The sequence below is a fragment of the Daktulosphaira vitifoliae genome, unplaced genomic scaffold (assembly GCF_025091365.1).
Source record: "Daktulosphaira vitifoliae isolate Bord-2020 unplaced genomic scaffold, ASM2509136v1 Scaffold_3, whole genome shotgun sequence".
Lineage (NCBI taxonomy): Eukaryota > Metazoa > Arthropoda > Insecta > Hemiptera > Phylloxeridae > Daktulosphaira > Daktulosphaira vitifoliae.
The window spans coordinates 45,816,238-45,840,395 of record NW_026099574.1 but is presented as its reverse complement, the minus strand read 5'-3'; the positions used below and the strand labels follow the sequence as shown (position 1 = coordinate 45,840,395).

The 24,158-nt window shown below is 26.3% G+C and overlaps 3 protein-coding genes across 3 annotated transcripts; 2 read left to right on the top strand and 1 right to left on the bottom strand.

The window, feature by feature from the left end:
* Positions 1-136: 136 nt before the first annotated feature.
* Positions 137-14,306, bottom strand: LOC126902610 (eukaryotic translation initiation factor 4 gamma-like). Its single transcript, XM_050680058.1, has 7 exons — positions 13,900-14,306; positions 2,754-3,425; positions 2,411-2,692; positions 1,871-2,025; positions 1,545-1,812; positions 1,297-1,468; positions 137-500 (listed from the first exon to the last, which is right to left on the bottom strand). The coding sequence occupies exons 1-7, from the start codon at positions 14,162-14,164 to the stop codon at positions 485-487; spliced, it is 1,830 nt and encodes a 609-aa protein (XP_050536015.1). The 5' UTR covers positions 14,165-14,306; the 3' UTR covers positions 137-484.
* A 2,183-nt stretch (positions 14,307-16,489) lies between these two features.
* On the top strand, positions 16,490-19,652 carry LOC126902193 (uncharacterized). Its single transcript, XM_050679220.1, has 4 exons — positions 16,490-16,520; positions 18,473-18,856; positions 19,507-19,562; positions 19,620-19,652. The coding sequence occupies exons 1-4, from the start codon at positions 16,490-16,492 to the stop codon at positions 19,650-19,652; spliced, it is 504 nt and encodes a 167-aa protein (XP_050535177.1).
* Positions 19,574-21,659, top strand: LOC126902192 (maternal protein tudor-like). Its single transcript, XM_050679219.1, has 4 exons — positions 19,574-19,990; positions 20,200-20,382; positions 20,439-20,527; positions 21,645-21,659. The coding sequence occupies exons 1-4, from the start codon at positions 19,831-19,833 to the stop codon at positions 21,657-21,659; spliced, it is 447 nt and encodes a 148-aa protein (XP_050535176.1). The 5' UTR covers positions 19,574-19,830.
* The last annotated feature ends 2,499 nt before the right edge of the window (positions 21,660-24,158 follow it).

Here is a 24,158-nt window from a genome sequence, read left to right as displayed (position 1 = left end):
GAAGAAATTAATTGGTAATATTTCAAATAAAATACATAACAATTTTCAAAATTGTCTATATAAAATATTATATATTACAAAAAAATCATAAATAAATAAATAAATTGTATATGCTTATAATATAAGAATATTTTATATAATAATTTAATATTCAGTGGTCAGTATCTTCTTTTTACCAATACTAGCGAAATTTTTGAGTTTGAGTAAAAAAAACATACCAAAGCTACACTAAATTTACATTAATTATGAAATTATAATGATAAATTTTACAAAAAAACTGTGAAATTATTTAATGTTCCGTTTTTAACAAATTCTCAATTTTTCACCATGTCTATCTTCAATAATACACAGTATTTTATTAGTTATATGAAATTTAGTATTGTATTAAATTTTTATTTATTGTGCATTAGTTTGACATTAAAAAAAAAATTTTCTTGTATGTCAACCATCTCTTTGTTTTTTAAATGTATTTGTAGAATATTGCTTAAATGGCTCTTCCACTGTAACATAAAATTAAAAAATATTTGAAAATAAAATAAATAAAAAAAACTTTGAATATTAATTTAGAAAAATTTCCATAATTTTTGTTAATATTAGTGTTTGAGATATATTAAATATATGTATAATTTAGGTAAATACCTAAAAGTATTTGACACCACATAAATATTTAAAAATACTGCATGATATTGTTTTAAAATAACTAATATAATAAATCTTAAATGTGTGTAATTTTCTACGCCGTGTACTCGTTATTCAATTGTTCCAATGAGAGTTTATAACATTTTTAATGTAAGAATGTATGATTTAAATCTTCTCAATTGATCTAGAATCGTTTAACTTCGAAAAGTTATTACAAATCAATGTTTCAACGGATAAAGAAAATATGAGATCCAAATTTCATAAATATTAATGATTTTATCTTTTTTCTATAGAAAAAATGAATTTTTCATCAAAATTTTCAACAATTTAATTACATAATATTAATATATTAGAGATGATCAAATACTTCAGAAATTTTAATTGGTAGGAGTAAGTTTTTAATACTTTGTATCTTTGCGAGTAACGTATTATAAGGTATACGAACTTTACATCAAACCTAACTATAACTTACTCTAAAAACTACATACATAAAATATAAAATTAAATTTGTACCATTCATTTTTAAAGCTGAAATTATTATAATAATATATGTTCCTAATTCTTGTTACATAAATAAATTATATTAATATTCTTTATTAATTATTATAAAAAATATTTATGTTTAAAATTATTCAATAAATTAATAAATCAGCTTACCAATTAGCTATTTGACTTGCCATACATTTTTGACTCACTATATCATAACTTGTTGCATAAGCACAATTTATAATGTGTGTATAATTATTCCGACAAAGTGTTACTGAAGAACAATCAGGTGTCAATCTATATATACTTCTGTGATTACATCGTACACCAGTATTTACTATACCTAAAGGAAAATGTTATAATGCACCAATAAGTACAAGTGATAAATAGCCATTTTTTCAAGTAATAAAATCAATTACTTGGTGGAATTCTTCGTAAATTATAATTATATGCTAATGGCTCAGGGATTGATTCTGAAGTTGGTGCAATCGGTGATGTTGAAATAACTTCTGTAGTTGGAGAAGACTCTGCTGATGAAAGTGTCGATGATGAAGTAGTATACGATACTTCTGAGCTTGTTTCAAAAATAGTAGTTTGGCCAATTTCGGTTCCAGTTTCTATGGGTTCTGGATTACTAGGTAAACCTTTACAATCGACACGATATGGATAGTCACAGATTTTCAAATCCTAAAATTTTTGTTTGATATAAAAAAAAGATGAAAACGATAAAAGTATACAAATATACTTCGTTGTAATTTGTTCCACCGGGACATATAAAGTCAACAGGTATTCCTGCGACACAAACATAAAACGCTCCACAATTTTCTTTGCTACGATATGTACCATAACCATCTGGACATTTAGTGTTATTACCTCCACTATTTAAACTACTTGAAGAATCTGAAACATTTCATATGTCATTTGAAATGGGTATGATAATATAAAAAGTATTTCAATACCTAAGAACACAGTACTAAGTCCATTTTTTTAACTTTTAGATATTGATACAATAAAATTAATAATATTGTTAACCATCTATAATTGGAAAAATTAAAATACCGCTCATATGTTCTAAAGTGTTGATACATTGGAATTCACTTTAAATTACTATAATATCGTAATGTTTATGCAAATATTAATTGCTTGAAGAAAATATAAACAGTAGTAATTAATAGAACTATCAACTATATAATTATTTTCTAAAAAATTCATATTTTCTATAAAACTAATTTTTATAATGAACAATAAAAAATGAATAATTGAATGATTATTTAAGAAAACGTACCTCCTGTTGAAGTAATTGGTTTTCCACCACAATCTACATTTGGAGGATAATCGCAATATTGTTTTTGTGCATTAAAAGCTAATTCAGCAGGACAAGATTGTTCAAATGCCGTGTCATCCCAACAGTTAATAAATGTATTGCAAGATTTTTCACTGGGGAACTGCCCTCTAGGTTCTTTACATTGAGCTTTTAAGGATTCTGTAGAGGATGATGATGTATATTCGACTTCATTTGTAGGTTGTACAGTAGAATTAACTATAATTTCAGGTTCTGGTGGTCGAACTATAAAATTTTTGATTATAATGAAGATTTTACAATTAAAATACAGATAATTTTTACTTACTTGTCGGAATTTCAGTAGATGGTTCGATTGGTTTAACTGTCACTATTTCTTCTGGTTGACCAGGAATTTGTGGTGCAACTGTTTGTTCAGATGGTATTACTTCAGGTAATTCTGTGGATATTTCTGGTTTGTAAGTTGTAGTAGTGTCAGGTTTATCAGTTGAAATTTCAGGAGCTTGTGTGACTTCAGGTATATCAGGTTCAGCAACACTTGGAAGTGGAGTACCTGGAAAATATGGTGGTTCTATAGTAATGGGATCGCCTTCTTCTGATTGAGGCGCTGGTCCATTTGTTTGTGAAAAATCTGGTGGACTAGGAATGGGTTGTGCTGGGTTCGATGGCTCTTGAGGATATGGTGCAGGTTGTGGATATTGTGCAGGTTGTGGATATGGTGATGGTTGAGGATAGGGTGATGGTTGTTGATAAGGTGGAGGATAAGATTGTGATGCATATGGTGGTGGATAAGCAGGGTAACCATATGATGGCGACGGATAATATCCATTAGCAGGAACTTGTATCCACACAGCTGATGGTGATTGCCCAGCAGATTGAGATGCAGAAGAAGGAGCAACTGTTTGACCATTAACTACAGCAATTTGCCACTGTTGGATTTGTTGGCGTAAAAATTCTTCATATTCTCTTTTCAGTGTATCGTCAACAGGCTTTGGTGGTTCTGGAAAATATAATATTAAATATTAAATAAATGAATATATTTTTCCTATAAAATCATATTATAATCTCAACAAATTATTTACTACATTACTAAGCGTCCTATTACATTTTAAAACTATTAAATGACTATTTAGGTTCAAAAATAATTCAATAGTGTTATTCGTGATGTTTCAGTTGTTTTTTATGGAGTGTTGTGTCTACTATTTTTACTATATTTATGTTTTACAAGTAAAATATATTAAAAGCTGCAAAAATCCCCCCAAAAAATATTTTAAACTTTATTATTTTATTTTTTTTAAAATAATAGAATTAAATATGGTACATATACCAATATATATGACTATATGTTTAATATATAAAATAGGCATAAATAATTGAAATAGAAAATTATAACAATACAAAAAACGGTTATTTTTTTATACAATATAATAAAATAATATTATAGTTTACTAAGTTTATAGTTACTCATAGTTAAATAAGGTTGAGCACATTATCAAGCGTGAAGAGATAAATTTTTGTGGTCTCAAAATGGAGCACCCATTAAGTTCAAAACACTAATTGTAAAATGATTTCCAAATTAATTGATAATATAATTTCAATTCAGCCAATCCCATAAAGTTTACCTGAAGACGCTGCTAGAATCTACCACTACATTGGTTTTATGTTCATATCGACTTTCCTGTCCATTTTGTACGAAGAGCTCCATAAATATAACTCAAGTGTTATTTATTTATATTTATTGCTTAAACATTAATGTGTAAGCGTTTTTGTAAAATTTCATAATTTCACCTAAACACATTACAGTTTTATTGGATATATCATTATAGATTAATGAACTTTGGCAAGGAAATTGTATTTTTATAGAAACAATAAGTTAAAAATAATGATAGAAATTCAATTTTAAAAATTTAAAAAGCATAAATTTTCATTAAAATTAAAACAAACTAAGCTCATATTCAAAATCTGAAAAAGGACAAAAGTGATTTTTATAAATGTACAGAGAAAGGTACTTTATATCGTATAAAATTTTATTGGAATGATTTGTTTTTTGCACTTCAAACATGTTTATTTGTATAAGACACAATTGAAATTTTAAATTTGTTATTGGTCTCTTGAAAAATTACTTCTTCTTTTTCCTCGCTTTAATCCCAACTACTTGAGGTCGGCCACCCTTATCCTAAACTTCCACTTGACACGATCTCCAACATCAGCTGTCCTCAATCGCATTCAATAGCATCCCTCCATCTTTTTTTTTTTGGTCTTACTCTACCTCTTCTTCCTTCAACATTCATTTCTATAACTGTTCTTACAGCTTCCGATTCTTCTCTCCTCATAACATGACTAAATCATCTAAGTATATTTTCTCTCATCTTATCCACGATTGACGCTACACCTATACTCCCTCTTATATGCTCGTTCTTTATCCTATCTTCTCTAATCACTGCACTCATCCATCTAAGCATTCTCATCTCTGCTACACTCATTCTCTGCTCTACTTTCTTATCAACCGCCCAACACTCTGAACCATACATCATAGCTGTTCTCACTACAGTCTTGTAGAATTTACTTTTCAGCCTCATTGGAATTTGTATGGCATAAGACATCAGACGCTTCTCTCCACTTCAACCACCCGCAATTAATCCTGTGTCTTACATCTTCGCCAATACCACCAATCTTTTGCACAACCGATCCTAAATACTTAAAATTTAACAGTTCTCCAATCACGTCCTCGCCTAATATCACTGGTCAACGTCATGTTCTCCTTTAGAAAACTCGTACTCTATGTACTACGTCTTACTTCTACTTATTCTTAAACCCTTTTGTTCAAGAGCTAATCTCCACACCTCTAGTGTTTGATTAATTTCCTCCATATTTTCTCCTATTAACACTATATCGTCAGTGAATAACATGCACTACGGCACCTCTTCTTGTATTTCTCTTGTAATTTTATCCATCACTATAGAAAATAAATAAGGGCTTAAAGCAGAACCTTGGTGCACTCCTACTCTTACCCGAAAACCATCTGATACGCCTCCCACACTTTTTACCCTAGTACAAGTGTCATCATACATATTCTCTATTATATTAAAGTACCTATTTTCGGGACTTCTTTTCTCATTAATGCTCATTTTAGAACCTCTCTCGGTACTCTATCATACGCTTTCTCCAAATCTATAAATACCATACAAAGCTTTTTCTTTTTTTCCCTAAACTTATCTATTATTTGTCTCACAAAATACTGGCTCCACTGTTGACTTACCAGGCATAAATTCAAACTGGTTTTTAGATACTGATGTCTCATTTCTTATTCTCTTATTAAAATTACTAAAAAAATTACTAAAAGTGACATATAATATTTTGGAACATTGCCAAACAAATAACTTTTTATTTAACAGTAAAAAATATTCAAACAAGTTTGTTAATGATTTTAATAAAGTTAAAATTCAATTTAGTGTTATAAGATTTCATAATATTAAAATTTTAGAGTTAATATTGTATTTGTTAATGACTGTATCAGTTGGATTTATATTTTTTTACAGACTATGGGTAATAGATTATTGATATATTTTTTTTATAATAAAGAAGTGCAAAAAATCTGGTTGATAATTTTACTGTAACCTTGACTCCTTTGACCCCTTTCAAGTGTTATCCGATGTTCTTTTTATATACACATACTTTTTTATTTTTAATTAACATTTAAGTAATGCTCAAACTAGGTAGAGAAAAAATTTTAATTTACTTGATCAATAACAAACAAATAATTAATCGTTATAAAAAAGTACTGTTTTTTTTACATATAATACAGATATTTTTTACATATTATGTAACAATGTGTCTAATACACATTACTGACAATAAAATTTGATATTCTATGATTTTTTAGTATAAAGTAATTAATCATTTAATTTATTCACTTATGTTTTAAACTTATTACAATTTAAAAATAAAAGTACATACCAACAAATTTTTATTTATTTTTTTATACCTACTTCAATTTCTATACTTACAATATATATTTATCATAATGCAAAAAATCACAAAATAAATTATTTAAAAAAATATTAAAAGTTTTAAGAAGTTTGCCATTATAAATTAAATTTACGAGTATGTAAAAATCTAATTGAATATTTAATATGTATAGACATTAAACTAATACTTGTAGCAATAATGTAATATAATACAGCGAAATAGTGATATGTTTAGTTTAAAGTAAGTACATCGAATATTTAAGAACGTATAAATATATTAATATATAATGAGATATTATTGTAATAGATTATTTAATACGTTTATTAAGATTTTACAATAAAAAATGATTGACATCTCTAATTAAATTGAATATTTAAATTATTTAATTTTTTATAAATTAGATAATAATATTATTTCACCAACGACAAGATGTCTCATTGTTTTAAAGGGTTTTAATATGGTTAATTTATCCTAACCGCAATCCTCATTACAATTAGATTTTTATGAAGTATTCTAGTTTCAGACAAGAGTAGATGAACTAATTTGTTTTAATATTTTATTCAATAAAAAATACATTAACGGTAAAATTAATTCAAGTTCCATTTTAAATGACAATTATATTGTATCTTATATTTAAATGTACGATATATTTTAGAAATATCACATATGTTCTAGATTGCTAATGTAGAAAGTATAATTTTTCTTTAAGACATAAAAACCCACAAGTAATGCCACTAAGCGTAGGATTTGTAATTTGATATTATAATTTATAAAATTGAAATCATGTTTTGAGATCAGCATTATGGATAGGCTTCCAAAAATATTAATAAAACCACCAATCACTGGGGCAAACTAATCAATTTTTAACTATAAAATTTAATACTTAATAAATTATTTATTAAAGTTTTTTTTAATATTTTGATTTTTAAATCAACTATGACGCCTAATAAGGAAACAAAAGCCTGCATTTTAGAAATTTAATGAAAATTCTACGACATATCAAATATAAAAATTGTTAAAGATTGGGTAACTGTCAATGATTATTGCCGTTACCATATTGATGATAACTATTAAAAGCAACAATAGTAAAAGTTAAAATTAGATGTAGCATTTATAATTCTATTGAATGAATAACCTTTGAAATCCGAAAAGTCATTTACAATTTTTATTAACACGTACAGACTTAATTGGTGTTTATGAGTGTCAGTCTAGCCTCATTAAACATTATATTGCGAAGACTATTAGTGTTTTATATTAAATTTACAAAATACACGGATAACCTGGTGACCCCTTTGGAAGCAATACAATCGAGTCACAGGAACGAGACAAGATTTTTGACTTGCTCATTATTACCTACGAGCACGACGTCCCATTTGATGTTCGACACGGAAACCATATAGAATCATCAACGAGTCTAATATTCTTTAATGTAACATTATTAATTTCGTTTTATGTAGATGACTTCATTAGTAATTAACTTATCGCTATTAAAAGCTTTTAACAATATTTTTCAATATGATGATTTTCTAGGATTATCGTACATGGGTAATCTACATATAAGTTACTATAAAATTACTCTATGCATATTATTATGTGCTCTTGAGACATAAGATTTGACTTTTATTCATTACTTTGTAATATTCGATAGTTTCATTTATTTTTATATCTAAGTAACTTAAAAACACGTTTAAAAAATACGCTATAAATAGTCATATTGAATACAAAATGGGCTAAAATAATAAAATTAAAAGTGATATATTCAACTTATATCGTAAAACTGCATTTCTGTAGTCGTCGAAAAATCATTATAATTTTATTCTTCTGTTTACAAGCTTAAATGTTTTGTATTATGTGTTTGAACACCATAATTCACGCCGCACGAAGAGATAAAACCGTATTCCCTAACATTAACGATCATGTTAGTTTTTCTAAACATGTTAGACTAATCCAATAGATCTTCACTTAGTACTTAAGAAGAAATCGAGTGAAAAATCGATGCAATCGAGAACTTAATTTTTACAGCTAATAAATGAGTAGAGTCAATTTTTTATTGTAAATGCCGGAGGTTGTGACTATCTGAAAATGTTTACTATATTTTTGTGGTATGTGGTATAAAAAAAATAATACACCATAAATTGTAACAATAATACAAGAAATACGAGTTTTATGGAATAGCACACACTATGTACTAAATCTTTGCCACGAAAAAACATAAAAATACACAATATAAAATATTTTTAATACAATAATTTTAATAAGAAAAACTGTTTTTTTATGTGTAAGGTTTAAACAAGAAAATGGCTATTGCTTTTATAAGATACAAGAAATTGATATGTGTTTCTATATTATTGTTTGCAATAATTACACGATGTGTTTCTCCTGCGGTAGCGATTACTATTGTCTATCCAGCGATTTTACATAAAACAATCGTTTTATATATTGTTATTTTTCTTTAACTAAAACTAACATGTTTTATCGGGATCATTATAAACGGCAACTCGACGGTATCTGAAAATTATGTAAGCGATCTAAGACATCTGTATAAATATTAAGAGACCTTAAAGGGTAACCATAAATTGTGTACAAGTTACTAATAATTTACAAGATTAAAGTTTTAACAATTGTCTGAGAATTTTTATGTCGGCAGAATGCGTTAAAAAATGTTGCGTTTGTTGAGTATCACATGCCTAATGAACTAACAATGTACAATACAATTGTGTTTTGATTTGTGATATTGTTGGATACATATCCGATTTATAATCATAATTTTAATATGACAACTGGAAATTTGCGTGATAATAACCAAAAAATATATATTCGAAATGAAAATTCAATAAAAGTATTGTTCACTTGGATAAGTTTGAAATTAAGATATCTTAATTAGGAAAATGATTACTATGTTGTTAATTATACTTGGGTATAAATACGTCAATATAAGTGATACATTTCATTGGAACAACTATAAGTAGTAGTCACGATATTGACACCATGACGTACTGATTTGAATTTTGAACAATATTCAAGCGCCAGTCAAGTGTTGCTGATTTGTATTCGCTCATCGAATGTGGCCTAGATAAAACGTCGCATGGAATAAAAAGTGCAAGCAAATTTACAATTGTATCAACCGCGAATGCAACACGTGTAAGGATCGCAAAACGGTAAAAAATATGTTCATGTATAAATTGGTAATTTTTGAAAGTTCCACGTGATTAAAATATTTGCACTTCGAGCAATTCAACTCTTTTAACAATCAGCGATCAATTGTTGTCTTCAAATACAAACTGTCAATCACGTATATAATGTGACCATGTTACGCCTCCGCGATATATTTATTAAGAAAAGTTAGTTTATACATTTTACGTGGGCAGCTTCTAGTGGTTAAGACCATACTTAGGCTACATTTTTATACACTACAAGAATCATCGTTATTTGGCACGGTTTACAATCACTTAAGAAATGATTGTGATAATACAATAAAATTTCAAACGGAATATGAAAAATTCTCAAAGTTTAATGAACTTGAAGATCATTTTTCATTTTTTAATGTTTACTTAAAGAGTTATAGTAGCGATAGTGAAAGTCGTGAAAAGGGTTATTGATTTATTTATTAAAGATTTATAAACAATAAAAATAATCAAATTGTTGAATAGTATCCATATAATTGTCAAGCATATCACACGCTGAGAAATGTCTAAGTATATTGGTCAATATAAACGCTAACAATACCACGTTAATAATTCGAGTATTCCGTATATTTATTTCTATTAACGTTGAAATATATAATTTAAATTTAAATAAATAACTGTGTTTGATTATAATTTTTCAATGACAAACAAATATAAGAAATAATTTACCGTTAAACTAGTTAATATATTCATAGAGTTATCATGTTTGCTATGTTACTCTTTAAATTCTTGAAATTTGTTGTTTTTTATTGTTATAATCCATTAAGTACCTAAAATGCGTAGGTATTAGTCTGAAGTAAACAAAAAATAACAAATATATTTTTATTAAACCCAACCATTTCATTACTTATTTATTATTAAAAAACTGTTAAGTATGATGATTTATTGTGTGAAACGCGAAAAAATTTACTTTTTATATTTTTATAGAAAAACATTTAGTAATCGCAGTAATGGCGTTTGAATAAAAAAAAAATGTTACTAATTTAAAAGGAATACCAGTTATTTTACAGTATTGTTTGAAATACAGTTAATTGTGTTTTAAAAGTAGCATATTTATTTCTGTTAACTATGTTACACTTTGTAATTAATTTAATGTATATTGATATTACAGTATACATAATTTTTCAAGTAGTTTAACTTAAACACATTTTTACTCAATCTACTGATACTTCTTGATTCAATTTAGATTTATCGCAGTAAAGAATATTGTAAAATAGACATGTATTTAGCTTTAAGTACTGAATTATAATTGAGTACTTTTATGAAATATGCATATTTCATGGAATATCGTTAATAATATTTCTATGTTCAAATAGGCATGTTAAACAGTTTAAATTTTGACAAGTAACTTAATTATGCGCGAGCCGACTATAATCTTTCTCAAAATCTTATTACGGATACATTAAAGATGCATTATGCAACTTTGGCAGGCACTAAACAGAAAATGGTTTGTGTACAAACATCTTTTAGTTGTTAACTATAGAGGCGGAATTCATCCGTAACCAAAAAAGATAGATGATATTTATATGCTAGTCTATTATGAAATGAGCTCATTTGTCTTAGTAAAATTTAAATATACTTTATCGGGATAAAGGATGACATGATAAAATTTTGAATAATTTCTGCTCAGACGCATTACATCGCGATGTAAACATGCTCACACACACACACACACTTCAGGCTTGTTTATTGTACTAAATACGAATGGATACAGCGGAAGTTAAAATATAGCTCTCCGTAGGTCGCCTATTATTAAACACGTGTTTGGCCCCCGTCGAATAGATAATAAAAAAATGTAACTAGCCAACGAAACAGGTGTTTGATCTTCACAAGATGAGATAATTTGAAGAAAAGTGGTATTTCTCTCGAAATTATGTAACATTTCATGCAGCTAAAAAAAAACAAGCCTTCGGAATTAATCATAAAAAAGACAAAACTACTATACCACGATAGTTAAATTATTATTACCGGTGACCTTGTATTGGCTTTTCTTTGCTTTTGAAAGAGTAAAGATTTCAGTTCTAAAATCGCTAGTTTTACTATTTAATATACTTCAGCTTAAAGTTTAATGTAAAATGGAGCAGTAATAATGGAAAATTATTGAGTATTCAATTGTGGCTATTTAAATAAATCTAATCACTTAAACAGTACGACAAATGAATAGTTATTGACCCCGTGGGAATACTATAAAAATCATATTTTCGTTGACACTTTTTAACAAGTAATTTATTTTACGGTGTCAAATAAAAAAAAACCTTAAGCATGACAATAACGACGGCTAATAGGTCACAAGAACGTGATACGAATGATCTAGAAATAAAAATTTGTTTAACAGTCATGTTATATAGGCCGATGATTGGCAGAGACTTGAACGCTACTGGTGTTTTGGCACATTCGCCTACTGCAAAATGCGGCGTAGGCTTCTCACCATTAATCATACAGTACAAATATATGTATCAAAGAATAGCATACTATATAATAACACATTCTTGTCTCGTTTTGTATGTATTCGTATGAGAAACACTGGAATAGCATGGTCACTGAGAATACTATAGTAACATACAGTAATGTTAAATGATCAAACTGTATCGTGTTTGTGTTATGGGAACCATTGTAAAAGACAATTTTTTCAATTTTATACTTGTAATATATTTTATTATTTGTATACAGACAAACAAATGGCAACGAATAAACAAAGAAATAAATGAATGGAGGTCTTGACGATGGAAATATAATACCTCGAAGGCGGTAACGGCCTGATGGCGATAAGATTAAGTGGAAAATCTAATAATATTAACAATATGCAGCAAACTCGAAGCACTCCTCTTGCATAGGCCGTTTTGAATTATTAATACAAAACGATACCCGCAGTCGTTCATTTTACGATTATAAATTATTTTTATTACTTCCAATACTTGTTTATATCATATTATTAAAAGTTCTGCGAGAGATTGAGAATAATTATACGGAATGATTATTTCTTTGTTAACATCGAAATCTAAAGTCGTCTCGTTCAAAGCAAATTAGTCATTTGAAACGCTGACCGGTTGGCGACAGTCAATTAATTATCGAGGCGCATTTCAAACTTAACTGATGAGTATACCTGTTATACTCGATATTATGAATAAGGATAACGGAATACAGGCTTTTGCCCGTATAAATTAATAGAAATGGTGACAACCCGAGGGACTCGAATTATAATAGTAAAATAATGTTTGCGGTTTTAACGTTAAACGGATTACCGGTTACTTTAGGGTCAGCGAACGGCCTTGTTCGTAAAGTGATTTTTGTGTAGTATTTGGTCTGTAAATCAACCATTTACTTGTAATTATGTAAACATGTTGTCGATGGTCTAAACGACTAACTATACGAAAATTCGTTACATCAAGAATGGAATTTGTGGAAATAAATAACATTATAAAATATTCTAAAGCTAAAAATATTCTTAAACTATAAGATTAAGTGTTTTAAAGATTTACAAGTAGCACAAAATATTAGCAATGGACCTGGCAAAAGTTTTATAATATTAAACCATACTTATAACTAATTTAAAAAAAAAAGCAAAATTTAATTGTGTGTAATGTATAAAACTATTCTACAAGTACAAATATGTAGAATTTTTATTTGTGATAATACAATTAACCATTAAAAATTGATATCAAATATATTGCACCTTTGTTAGTTGTTATTATTAATGTTATATATCGGATAGGATGGACACCCAGAATAAAATCNGTGTTATATATCGGATAGGATGGACTCCCAGAATAAAATCTTATTGTTGAGTGTATGTCGTGATAGACAAAAGCTAAGCATACTTGGAAAATAATTTTAATGCAATATTAACAATTTTAGTATTTTATTGATAATAAAATACCGATTTGTGATTTTTATCTTAGTCTAATAGAAATATACTACTAATCTAACAAAAAAAAATTAAATTAAAAAAATAAACAAATTTCATTATATACGTATTATTATTCCAAATAGAATAGAAACATGAGTAACTTAATAATAATAATCTGAGAAATCATGTATTATAGTAAATAAATTAGTTCATAATTGAAATTAATTGAATTAACCGTTTTTTAAAATAATGTAAACATTTGTAGTTTTTTGTGCCGAGAAAGTTTTCTTAGGTACTAAAAGCTTAGATACCGTCATTGTTAGCTTAACACTATTATTAAAGTATTATTAAGTCTGTATAATGTGTAATATTACATCATATAGATAATATTTAATATATTTTTAATTGAACAGAAATGAATTTTACTCACTTCTATTGACTGCTTTGANTGAACAGAAACGAATTTTACTCACTTCTATTGACTGCTTTGATAGGCGCAGCTTTTTTCTGCGTAACAGTAGATTCCACTGGTTTCTTTGTTTTATTTTGATTTGATTTCGTTTTAGATGACACAGGATTAACTTGAGAATGTACTTGGCGATAGGGTACATGCTGTTCATCAGAGTATCTGACTAAACCTCTGTCAGAGTTGACGGTGGCAGCTGAAAGGATTTGTACGGTCGCCAAAAGTGCCGTGACGGTAACAATGTACAAGTTGTTTCCACGCATTGTACACATTGTAATATTCAAATAATAATTATAATTAGTGATATAGATAGTTTAAAAATTAGTGTTTAAAACTGTTCAAACATTTAAGGTAGATTGTCTGGTTCGATCTTGCTGACCGATACAGTTCGATGTGGTCCAGTGTCATGGTCGAGAATGCGTTTTTATATAAAATCGTTAGGGTGCTCCCCACCTGGCCGTGACCTAAACCTTGTCACTGTTTGGCACTGTCTTTGCAGTACCAATTACGTGACCGGTATCCACTTATCATATGAGACTCAATGAAAGTTTGATGTATTGAAAATGTGTACCATAATTGAAATAATAACGTTAATTTTGTATGTATAAACATGTTTATTTAAACATGAACTTTCAGCGTATCTAGCAAACTTTATTTTGGAACTTTAAGAAAAATTAGACCTTTTTTTTTTTAATTTTTACTGGTATGCTTCGTGCCGTTGCATATGTCAATTATCACTAAAACCGACATTATAAGCTAATTGTAAATATGCTAAGGACATGAAAAAAAAATTACAAGAAGACATCTAGTTTTAGGTTAAGAATTAGAACAAGTATAATTGATATCATATTTTACGTTTTTTAACTTTATGTTGCTATAACTTTTTAAAAAATGTATGAATCAATACTATTATTTTATGATAAATATTTTTTATATACTCCTTTCATTCAACATATTAATTTTACCATGATGTGTTTATTTATTTATTTATTTTTTTTTTTTGTGTCTGTCACTATTTTTTTTTTTAAACTGACCATTTCCCTTCATACAAGGAGGGTCAAATTTTAAATATGCGTATAGAAACTAGGACTTTTTCAACTTAACTTTTGAAAATGTTCCGGAATACAGACACTTTTATATAAACCTTAAATTAAAGCTTATATCTTCTTCTTCTTCCTCGCCTTAATCCCGACTACTTGGGGTCGGCCACCCTTATCCCAAACTTTCACTTGACACGATCTCCCACATCATCTACGCTCACAACAGCTGTCCTCAATTGTATTCAATAGCATTCCTCCATCTTTTTTTTTGGTCTTCCTCTACCTCTTCTTCCTTCAACATTCATTTCTATAATTGTTCTTACAGCTTCCGATTTTTCTCTCCTCATAACCTGACCAAACCATCTAAGTCTATTTTCTCTCATCTTATCCATGATTGACGCTACACCTATACTCCCTCTTATATGCTTGTTCTTTATCCTATCTTCTCTAATCACTCCACTCATCCATCTAAGCATTCTCATCTCTGCTACACTCATTCTCTGCTCTACTTTCTTATCAACCGCCCAACACTCTGAACCATACATCATAGCTGTTCTCACTACAGTTTTGTAGAATTTACTTTTCAGCCTCATTGGAATTTTTTATCGCATAAGACATCAGACGCTTCTTTTCACTTCAATTTTAAATTAAAGCTTATGTAATTTACTTTAATTTGAACAAAAAAGCTTTATATCTGGGCTTGTGTTCATGATAAAAATGATTACTGTATTTAAAAACATGCTATTTTTTTATTAAAAAAATTTCGATTCTCGATTTTGTATTTTATTTTAATTTAAAATACCTGACAAGTAAAGTACATTGATTTTCATAAATAGTACATAAATCTAATTGACATAGCATAGAAAGTTATTATAGAACTTATTTAAATTTTTTTGCTTCTTTTTAGTTGAGAAAAATAATTTTGAAATTTGAACTAACATAAATTGTCTTTTTTATCATTCGCCGAATGCGTCGTACAGTTCCCGAGTCATAACACTTATGTTTATCACGCTTGTGGTACGAGGTTCTCCAAACCATTTGTGACAAGGAAATTTTTTGCATTTTTTAAAATTTTTTTTAGTTAGAACAAATGTTCAACTCATTTTATTTTTATCTTATTTAGATACAACAACTTCAATGATTATTAAGGGCTCCATCACCGTAGTCTACCCTCGTGAGAATATTTTTTTTTTTTTTAACGCTTTCTAAGCCCTTTAAGGAGGAGGTTTCTTAACCATTGATACTCTTGGTTGGTTTGTCCGTTGCCGGAGAAAGGGATGGCGACTCTAATTACCAAACTGATCTCTCGTTCGTCAAATGAAGCCGCCCGTGACCGAGTTTCGAACCCGAGGCAGTGCGCATCAAACACTGCCGCGTTACCGATTAGGCCACACCGCTCCGCAATTCTTAATATTATAATAATGTGAAATTGAAATTAATGTGATTAACTATCATACTTTAAGTATCAAATACGATCCTCGTACCAGAAGTTATCAAAGATTGTGTTGAGATTGTGAGTCGTGTGAATATATACTTTGTGTAGCATAGAAACTACAAATGGGTTCTTTATGGTCGCAAGATAGTCTCTGTTTGTATTTACCATATAGGTAACCAACTTAAAAATTGGACTAGGATGGTTTAATTCGTACAAACGTTATCGATTTTATTTATTAAAACAATATTCTATTCTTGTGATCATCTAATTTTTTTGATTTCCCACTTAATTTATGTACTCATTTTACTTAACTTTCAACCTTAAAAATTTTATATGAAATATAAATTTGTCTTCGTGATGTCTGAAATAAGGTTAAATAAATATACTTTGATTTTTGTGGTGTATAGTATGCGCCAGACCACTTCATGAACTAGTTTAATAATCATTATGTGAAAAAAGAGTGAGCTAAAGTAACTTTTGTGTGTCCTTTTATTTTAAATTTAACTCATTAGTATATGCAAAAAGTCTCACGATCTTTACTATTATCTGTTTATTACTCGATTGTGTTAATTATTACAGATTATTTTACTTTCAAAATATGTTTTATGACAACTTAAGAATCCCTCATACTTTTTATATTAGGTGTTTTTCAATGCATTTTTGTACATTTTTCTAGGAACAACAATTATAAAGAATAATATATAATATATGTACTCATTATAGTTAACCTTATAAATCTTTCTTTTAAAACAATCTGTATGAATATTTGTGGTAGCACAATATAGTCAGTAGAGTCATTATGGATATATCAAATTAAACATAACACAATTTTTACATCAAAGTATTATTATATCAATCGACTATTTTTGATAAAAAAATTATTAAACATATGTATTTTTTTAATGTGATTTGGCTGATATTTAAGTATATTATAAGTAGGAAAAAAATTATTCAATAATTATAAACATACATTTTTTTTTTTAATAAAGTTTAAGCTAAAATATATGAATATTCTTGAAAATATTTTTAACGATGGTTGATCAATAAATACTTTTCAATTATTATTTTTTTATCAAACAATTAATTTATACTAAATATAATAGATAACATAAAAATACAATTTTATGCTATGATAAAATTATACATCAGTATAAATTTAACTAAAAATTATGAAAAATCAGCAAACCTATGTGAAGTCACAGTTTTACTTGTATGTAAATGTAATAATATAATATAATATAGTAATATAATAATATAGTAATAGTAATATTATTTTTAGCCAAAAACTAAATAATAGAGACCGTTTTTTGTTATTTGGGGAATTTTTGGTCAAAATACTAAAAACACAATGAAAAACCAGCCTACATTTTTAAAAAATTCAAAACTTCCCATAATGCTTAATTTAATGTTATATAATATGTTAAAATAATTCTCATTAAAATTTCGAAGATCGATTTATTGATCCACTTTAATTTTAAAATATATTTTGTTACATGAAAAAAAACTAAGATAATAAAATTGTATATATCCATTCCAAAAAAGGTAACAGCAAATTTGTAGATAATTTTAATTTTAAATATTGCCGGATTATTCTAAAATCGTAAACAATTATTATAACAAATATAGTATGAAACTAATGTTAAATAATTTAGTATTGTAATGTTAACGGAAAAATTATAAGAAATTTTAATGTAGTAATTACTTTTATGGCAAACCTACGCATATGATAAAAACTATTCTGATATTAATTTTTGAGAATTTTCGGAATATTATTTAAAAACCAAAAAGTTTATCATATAACAATTGTACTAGTGTTTCTGGTTTGAAAAAAAATGTTCATAGCAACTATGAATATATTTAAAATATGTAGATTTTCACACAAAAATCAGTTACAAATTAATAAATCAATAATCGATAATTTTTAGTACAAAATAGCCAACATTATTACACGTATAATAAGAGTTGCCAAGAAGAAATTTGGCTTAAGAAAAAAATCCAAAGGTAATTCTATGAACATTTGAATGTTTGCTAAATTTATTTATGATTAATTCTTACGTGTTATTATAATTATGGTTTAAGTTATCATTGATTTTTATTTTATTTAGTTATCCCAGAAGATTGTGGATCGCAAACAAATAAATTGGCAGAAGAAATGATAGCGCCAATAAAATCTGTTACAGAAATAAATATTTTAGAGTCACAGATCAAGGAAGTAGAAAACATAGCAGTTCAGACGTCTCTATTAACCTCTGACAAACTTACTCAGACAAATAATAAACTTATTTATAATGTGTCTGAGACACAAACAGAAATGTCGTTGTTTAATTCGTTAAGTTGTGAAATACAAACTGACGTCTCATTAGAAAATCTCATTTTAAATAAAAAATCTTTGGACGAGCCTCATAGTTCAATTTCAAAATTAATAAATTATATGCACACTGGTTCTCAGTGTTGCCTCTTATCTACTAAAAATGAGCCTCTTTTAAAAGGTATGTTTAATTTAACCACTGAAGGTAAATTTGAACAAGTTTCTAATAAAAATATCACATTAGTTAATGAATTTAGAGAGCATGATTTACAGTCATGTACTTCGTTGCCTTTAGAAACATCTATAAAAGATATGATTACTTTAAAATTTAATGAACATTTTTTTATTAGTAATTTAAAAATTTATATAAAGAAAACAATTTTTTTATTTTTAGTTGTGACAACGATTATTTATTTTTTCATAAATTATATAGCTTGCTATAAATCATCATTTTTAAAATAGGAATTTCTAGTTTGGATTTATATAAATAATTTTATGTTATTTTTAATTCGTGTAATATTAACTGTAAAAATCGTTAACTTTACTTTAATTTTGACTACTTTAAAGTTATTATATATTTAGTCATGAATAAATTTAAATAGACGTGTTTAATTTCTAGGACTTTGTTCTTTAAAGTATACGTTATTTAAATAGGTTAAAATAATTAGTTAAAATGAATTTAAAAATTAAATTTGTAAAATTTAAATTGGATATTAGCAACTATAATTGAGTATAAAAAAAATAAATAAACAATAGACTTTAATATCAAATTAAAAAAAAAAGTATTTGAAATTTTTATAAGTAAAACAATTTTTTTAATTTATATTTTAGAAGATGTGTCGAATGATTTGTCAAATGCTGAAGTGGGCGTTAATAAAAAATGCTCGGTAATTAGAAATCATATATTCAATTTTTTTCTATTTAACTAATACTGAACACTTTAGTTCTTTATGTTAGACTCTTACTATCAAGCATAGTTTTTTCAGAGAGGACTTATATAAATAAAGTTATAATAATTAATAGGTAATAATAACAATTTAATAGAATGACGGTGAAGAGAACAAGCAGAACAGAACTCAGGTCGATAATGGACTAAAAATCTATACCCTGTTTAATATTCCTCAAATTCAATTAAGGAATAATTATGTATATAACATGAGAGTACTGTATTGTCAAACAGATTATATTTGCATGACAAAAGTAAAAAATGAACAAAAAATAAGATTTATGGAAAATAGTATGAATTCACATTACAAACAATCACAAGATCATAACTATAAACCGCGACCTGATGAGCTTTGTGCTGTTAAATATAGTAATGAATAATTTTAATTATTAAAATAATATGAAGATAAGTAAACTTCATACGTTTGTATGATAGATTGTTAATTAATCAACTCAAATAATTTATTAGTATCTTTTTTCTTTCATATGAGAGCATCATAACTCATAATATATAAACAGTGTGTTTAATAAAAAAAATTCCATTACTTTCCTGTTAATAACTCTATTACTTTAACTTAGGTGATGGTAGTTGGTATAGAAGAGTTTGTATTGATGTTGGAAATAGCGTGGATGGAAGTCAATTTTATATTATTAATTTAATTGATTGGGGAGAGTCGGTTTCTGTAACATCTTCTGAACTGCGAAGATTGGAAACGTTTTATATGAAACACGCGCCTTTGGCAGTTAAATGCATCATATTAGGTACCTATCAAATTATTAATTTATTTGTTGAACACTTAACAATTTTTTTTATTTAGATTTCAAGTTAATTATCGCGCATCAAAAAAATCTGCGTAAACTGGAGAATAATGAATATAAATGTAAAATAAATTTAAGCTTAGCCCCCGTAATTTTTTAATATCTTCAAAAACAATTCTGGATATATTACGTGATCGTTAAAATTATTGATATTTTCTTATACATTATATTTTTTTGTTCAGTAGTCAATTAATTTACTTAACTTGTGTAAAAACAAATTGTTTACTGTTTTCATTATATAATTAAAAAATAATATTTACTTAGTTTGTTCGAGATAAATTTGTATAATTAAAATGTTTTTCTACTTACCAAATCGTTTCCTTTTAATAATTAGTTTGAGATTTTGAAAATTACAAATTAACAGATACTATAGATTAATGACAAAACTTTGTATTTAGAGTTTACTTGGGCTACAAGTATTATTATAATAATAAACGTAAAATAAAAATGTAAGTTACTGTTTTTTATTTGATAGAATTTTGAAAATGAATATTTTTAATCTTAATAAATTACAAATTTAATGAAACGTTTACATATATTAAAACTATATAAATTGTTATTACTTCAAATAAAAATTAATGCAGTACTAATATCACTATAAAAGTATAAAAAAAAAGTAGAGCTTATAATTATATAGTTGTTGATATTATAAAATATTGAATTTTATATGAAATAATGTTATGTGTGTTCGACTTTAAATATATATTTTTTCTCAAGATGTAGTTAAAATGGTTTTTTATTTTTGTCAATGTTCGCCCATAATTTCCACATAATAGCACAGACTTAATATAAATATAATATTCAGATAATCATGTGTAATATACTTGAGTATAGTAGCAGCGACCGACTATCAACCATCACTCTGAAGATGAACTCTGCAATGAGTCCGAAACGTCAGAAGTCAACTAAAAACATGGATAAATCTTTAAGCACTTTAAGTAACAAGACAATCCATGAAAATTTTAACACATTCATACTAATGTTTAATTTATGTCTATAGTGTCTTTATCTATATTGTCATTCTATTACTTAAAAAATCTTGATCGATTAAAATAAATTGTATAAATAGAACTATTAATTATTAATAGAATTATCGAATATGTTATATTTTTTCAAAAATATATATTTATTGACTGAAAAAGCAATATTGTATAACTAATGGTTTTAGATGTAAATTCTCATATAATTAATCATGATATTTTCAGAATGCTTGGAAGTGAATTATTTTGGTGATTTTATTNAATTAATCATGATATTTTCAGAATGCTTGGAAGTGAATTATTTTGGTGATTTTATTATCTACCATAAGCTTATTTCTACATTTTGATTTATAAAAAATAAAATAAAAATGTTAATCAAATATTTGCTGAAATGCCATTTAATGATAAAATAGATTAAACAAGTTTCATATGAATAAATTACAATCGTAGAAATTCCCATTACTTGAAAATTAAAATCTACTTATGTTAATAAAATGACAACCATGAAAAAAAATGATTGGTTAGTTTATTTAAATAATAAATTAGATTAATATATTTGACTTAAAAATAATTCACTTATTAATGTATGGGTGCAATTTGTGGAAGTAATGTGATTAATATCAGGTTTGATACGAAGTTGAGAAGGTATTATTTTTACCATGATGTGTTTATTTTTATCTATTTTTTTTGTCTGTTACCACTTTTTTTTAGTTCTCGTCGAACTGATTTCTTTCAACAATACGTCAAAAAACCACAAATATTATTTAGATAAGATATTGCCCTGAAAAATTGAAAAATGTCCACTTTATAAATTAAAAAGTTACTTAGCCACGTTCTTTTTATAGACAATTAAAATTATTCATTTTTAATGTTTTTTAAAGTATTGATTGTCGAATTAGGTTTGATATGATAATAGGTTTCAACTACAAAATTAAATAATTTTACCTTTTTATATATTAATTGACTATGGTCTACTACCGATCTACCAAATTTTTTTTAAATATGATACTGTATAAACAATTTCTAAGAAAATTTTTTTTATAGTTTCACTAGAATTTAACAATCGATTTTTACAATTATAATCAATTTTTATAATACGCACAATTGAGTAGATATTNACAATTATAATCAATTTTTATAATACGCACAATTGAGTAGATATTTTGAACAACTTTTTGAATAGTTCTGTAGATAAAGTAAATTATTATAATTATGTATAAATTAATTGTAGAATCTTTTTAAACACCAACAGTTACATAGAAATTATTACTACGATATCTGTTAAAATTATTTATTAGATAAAATTGCAAAAAATAGTGAATTTAATAAAATATTGAGCTTGTCTCATATATTGATGTAAATAGTGATTATAATATTTCCTGATTGCATATGAATTTTAACAATACCATTTTTTTGATTCTTGTAAATTATCTTTTTAAAGATTTCAATTTCAAACCTTTAAGTTAAGCTAAAAGAAAGTTATGATAAAAAGCTAAACCTTTTTGTAATATAAACTTTCAAAAAAATCAACTTTAAAAGATCAAAAAATAGGTTAAAAATGACATTTTGCATTGATTATTTTTAATATATTAAAGATCAAAATCATTAATAATTTGAAAAAATATAAAGAAAAATATATTCTAGTCTCTGATGAAAATCCCTTGTAAACCAGGGTATTTATTATCAAAAAATTATTTTCTGTAAAGTTTTACATCAAGCCTTTCAATTTTGTCAGAGAAATAATGAAATATACAATTACTTAATAATTTATTATAATATCTTTGAAAAATTAAAATATTCAATTATTGAGTATCAATTTCATACTAAATTTAATAACTATAATTATTATTTATTATTATATTATACTAGATCAAATAAATACTAAGCAGGGCATAATTTAGGAAATAAAAGTTGATGTTACTATTGTAATAATCCATAAATTTCTTAAATTAAACACTATTAACAAAAATGTTACTTATGATTTAACTTCTTTTAGATATCATCTTTACTTGTCCCAACTATGCCACGTCCACGTTGTGACGCGACACCACTGCACTACTGTTTTTTAAATTTTTTTACTTTACATTTATTTTTACTGAATACAAATAAATAAGAAGAAAATATAATTTTTTTACTTAAATGAATGGAAAAAAATTGGTTTATCTTTATTAATAATATTATCGTGTGATATTATCATTATTATTATCACATAATATTATATGTATTACAATATTTGTACTTTTATTTTATAATTATACTCATTATTTAGTAAACAGTTTAGAGTGTTATTTATTTTTAATTATATTTTGTTGAATATAGACGTATATTATATATCGTACGATGTATGAATATATTTCGTTTTATAATCATAATCATCCAACAAAATAATATGTTATAATCAGTAAAAAGAAGCTAACGCCTAAAAATAAATACTTTGGCAACATAACATAGATCTGGCGTAACAACACTATTTTATTTCCAATAAAGACCAAACATAGTGAAAGATGCCAAGCACTACGTATAACTTTGAATATGAATATTTAAATATGTTTAAAATATCAGATTCATAGCAAATTTATCGTCAACACAAACAAATTTTTGACGAAACGAGTTCAATAAAATTAGCATCCATTTTTACGATAGTTACGATTTGTTATTGAAATTACGAATCTTCAATAAACAAAACACAATTTTTTTTTGAATAAATATTAGAGTATCAATTACGTTTTAACTTATAAT

Coding starts and splice junctions, on each gene's coding strand:
- LOC126902192 (XM_050679219.1), top strand. CDS start 19,831: ATGAGAGTACTGTATTGTCAAACAGATTATATTTGCATGACAAAAGTA. Junction 19,991..20,199: donor GCTTTGTGCTGTTAAATATA/GTAATGAATAAT, acceptor ACTTTAACTTAG/GTGATGGTAGTTGGTATAGA. Junction 20,383..20,438: donor AGTTAAATGCATCATATTAG/GTACCTATCAAA, acceptor TTTTTTATTTAG/ATTTCAAGTTAATTATCGCG.
- LOC126902193 (XM_050679220.1), top strand. CDS start 16,490: ATGGGTTCTTTATGGTCGCAAGATAGTCTCT. Junction 18,857..19,506: donor AAATGAGCCTCTTTTAAAAG/GTATGTTTAATT, acceptor TTTATATTTTAG/AAGATGTGTCGAATGATTTG. Junction 19,563..19,619: donor GCGTTAATAAAAAATGCTCG/GTAATTAGAAAT, acceptor TGAACACTTTAG/TTCTTTATGTTAGACTCTTA.
- LOC126902610 (XM_050680058.1), bottom strand. CDS start 14,164: ATGTGTACAATGCGTGGAAACAACTTGTACATTGTTACCGTCACGGCA. Junction 2,026..2,410: donor ACCAATTACTTCAACAGGAG/GTACGTTTTCTT, acceptor GAAATGTTTCAG/ATTCTTCAAGTAGTTTAAAT. Junction 1,813..1,870: donor GTGGAACAAATTACAACGAA/GTATATTTGTAT, acceptor CAAAAATTTTAG/GATTTGAAAATCTGTGACTA.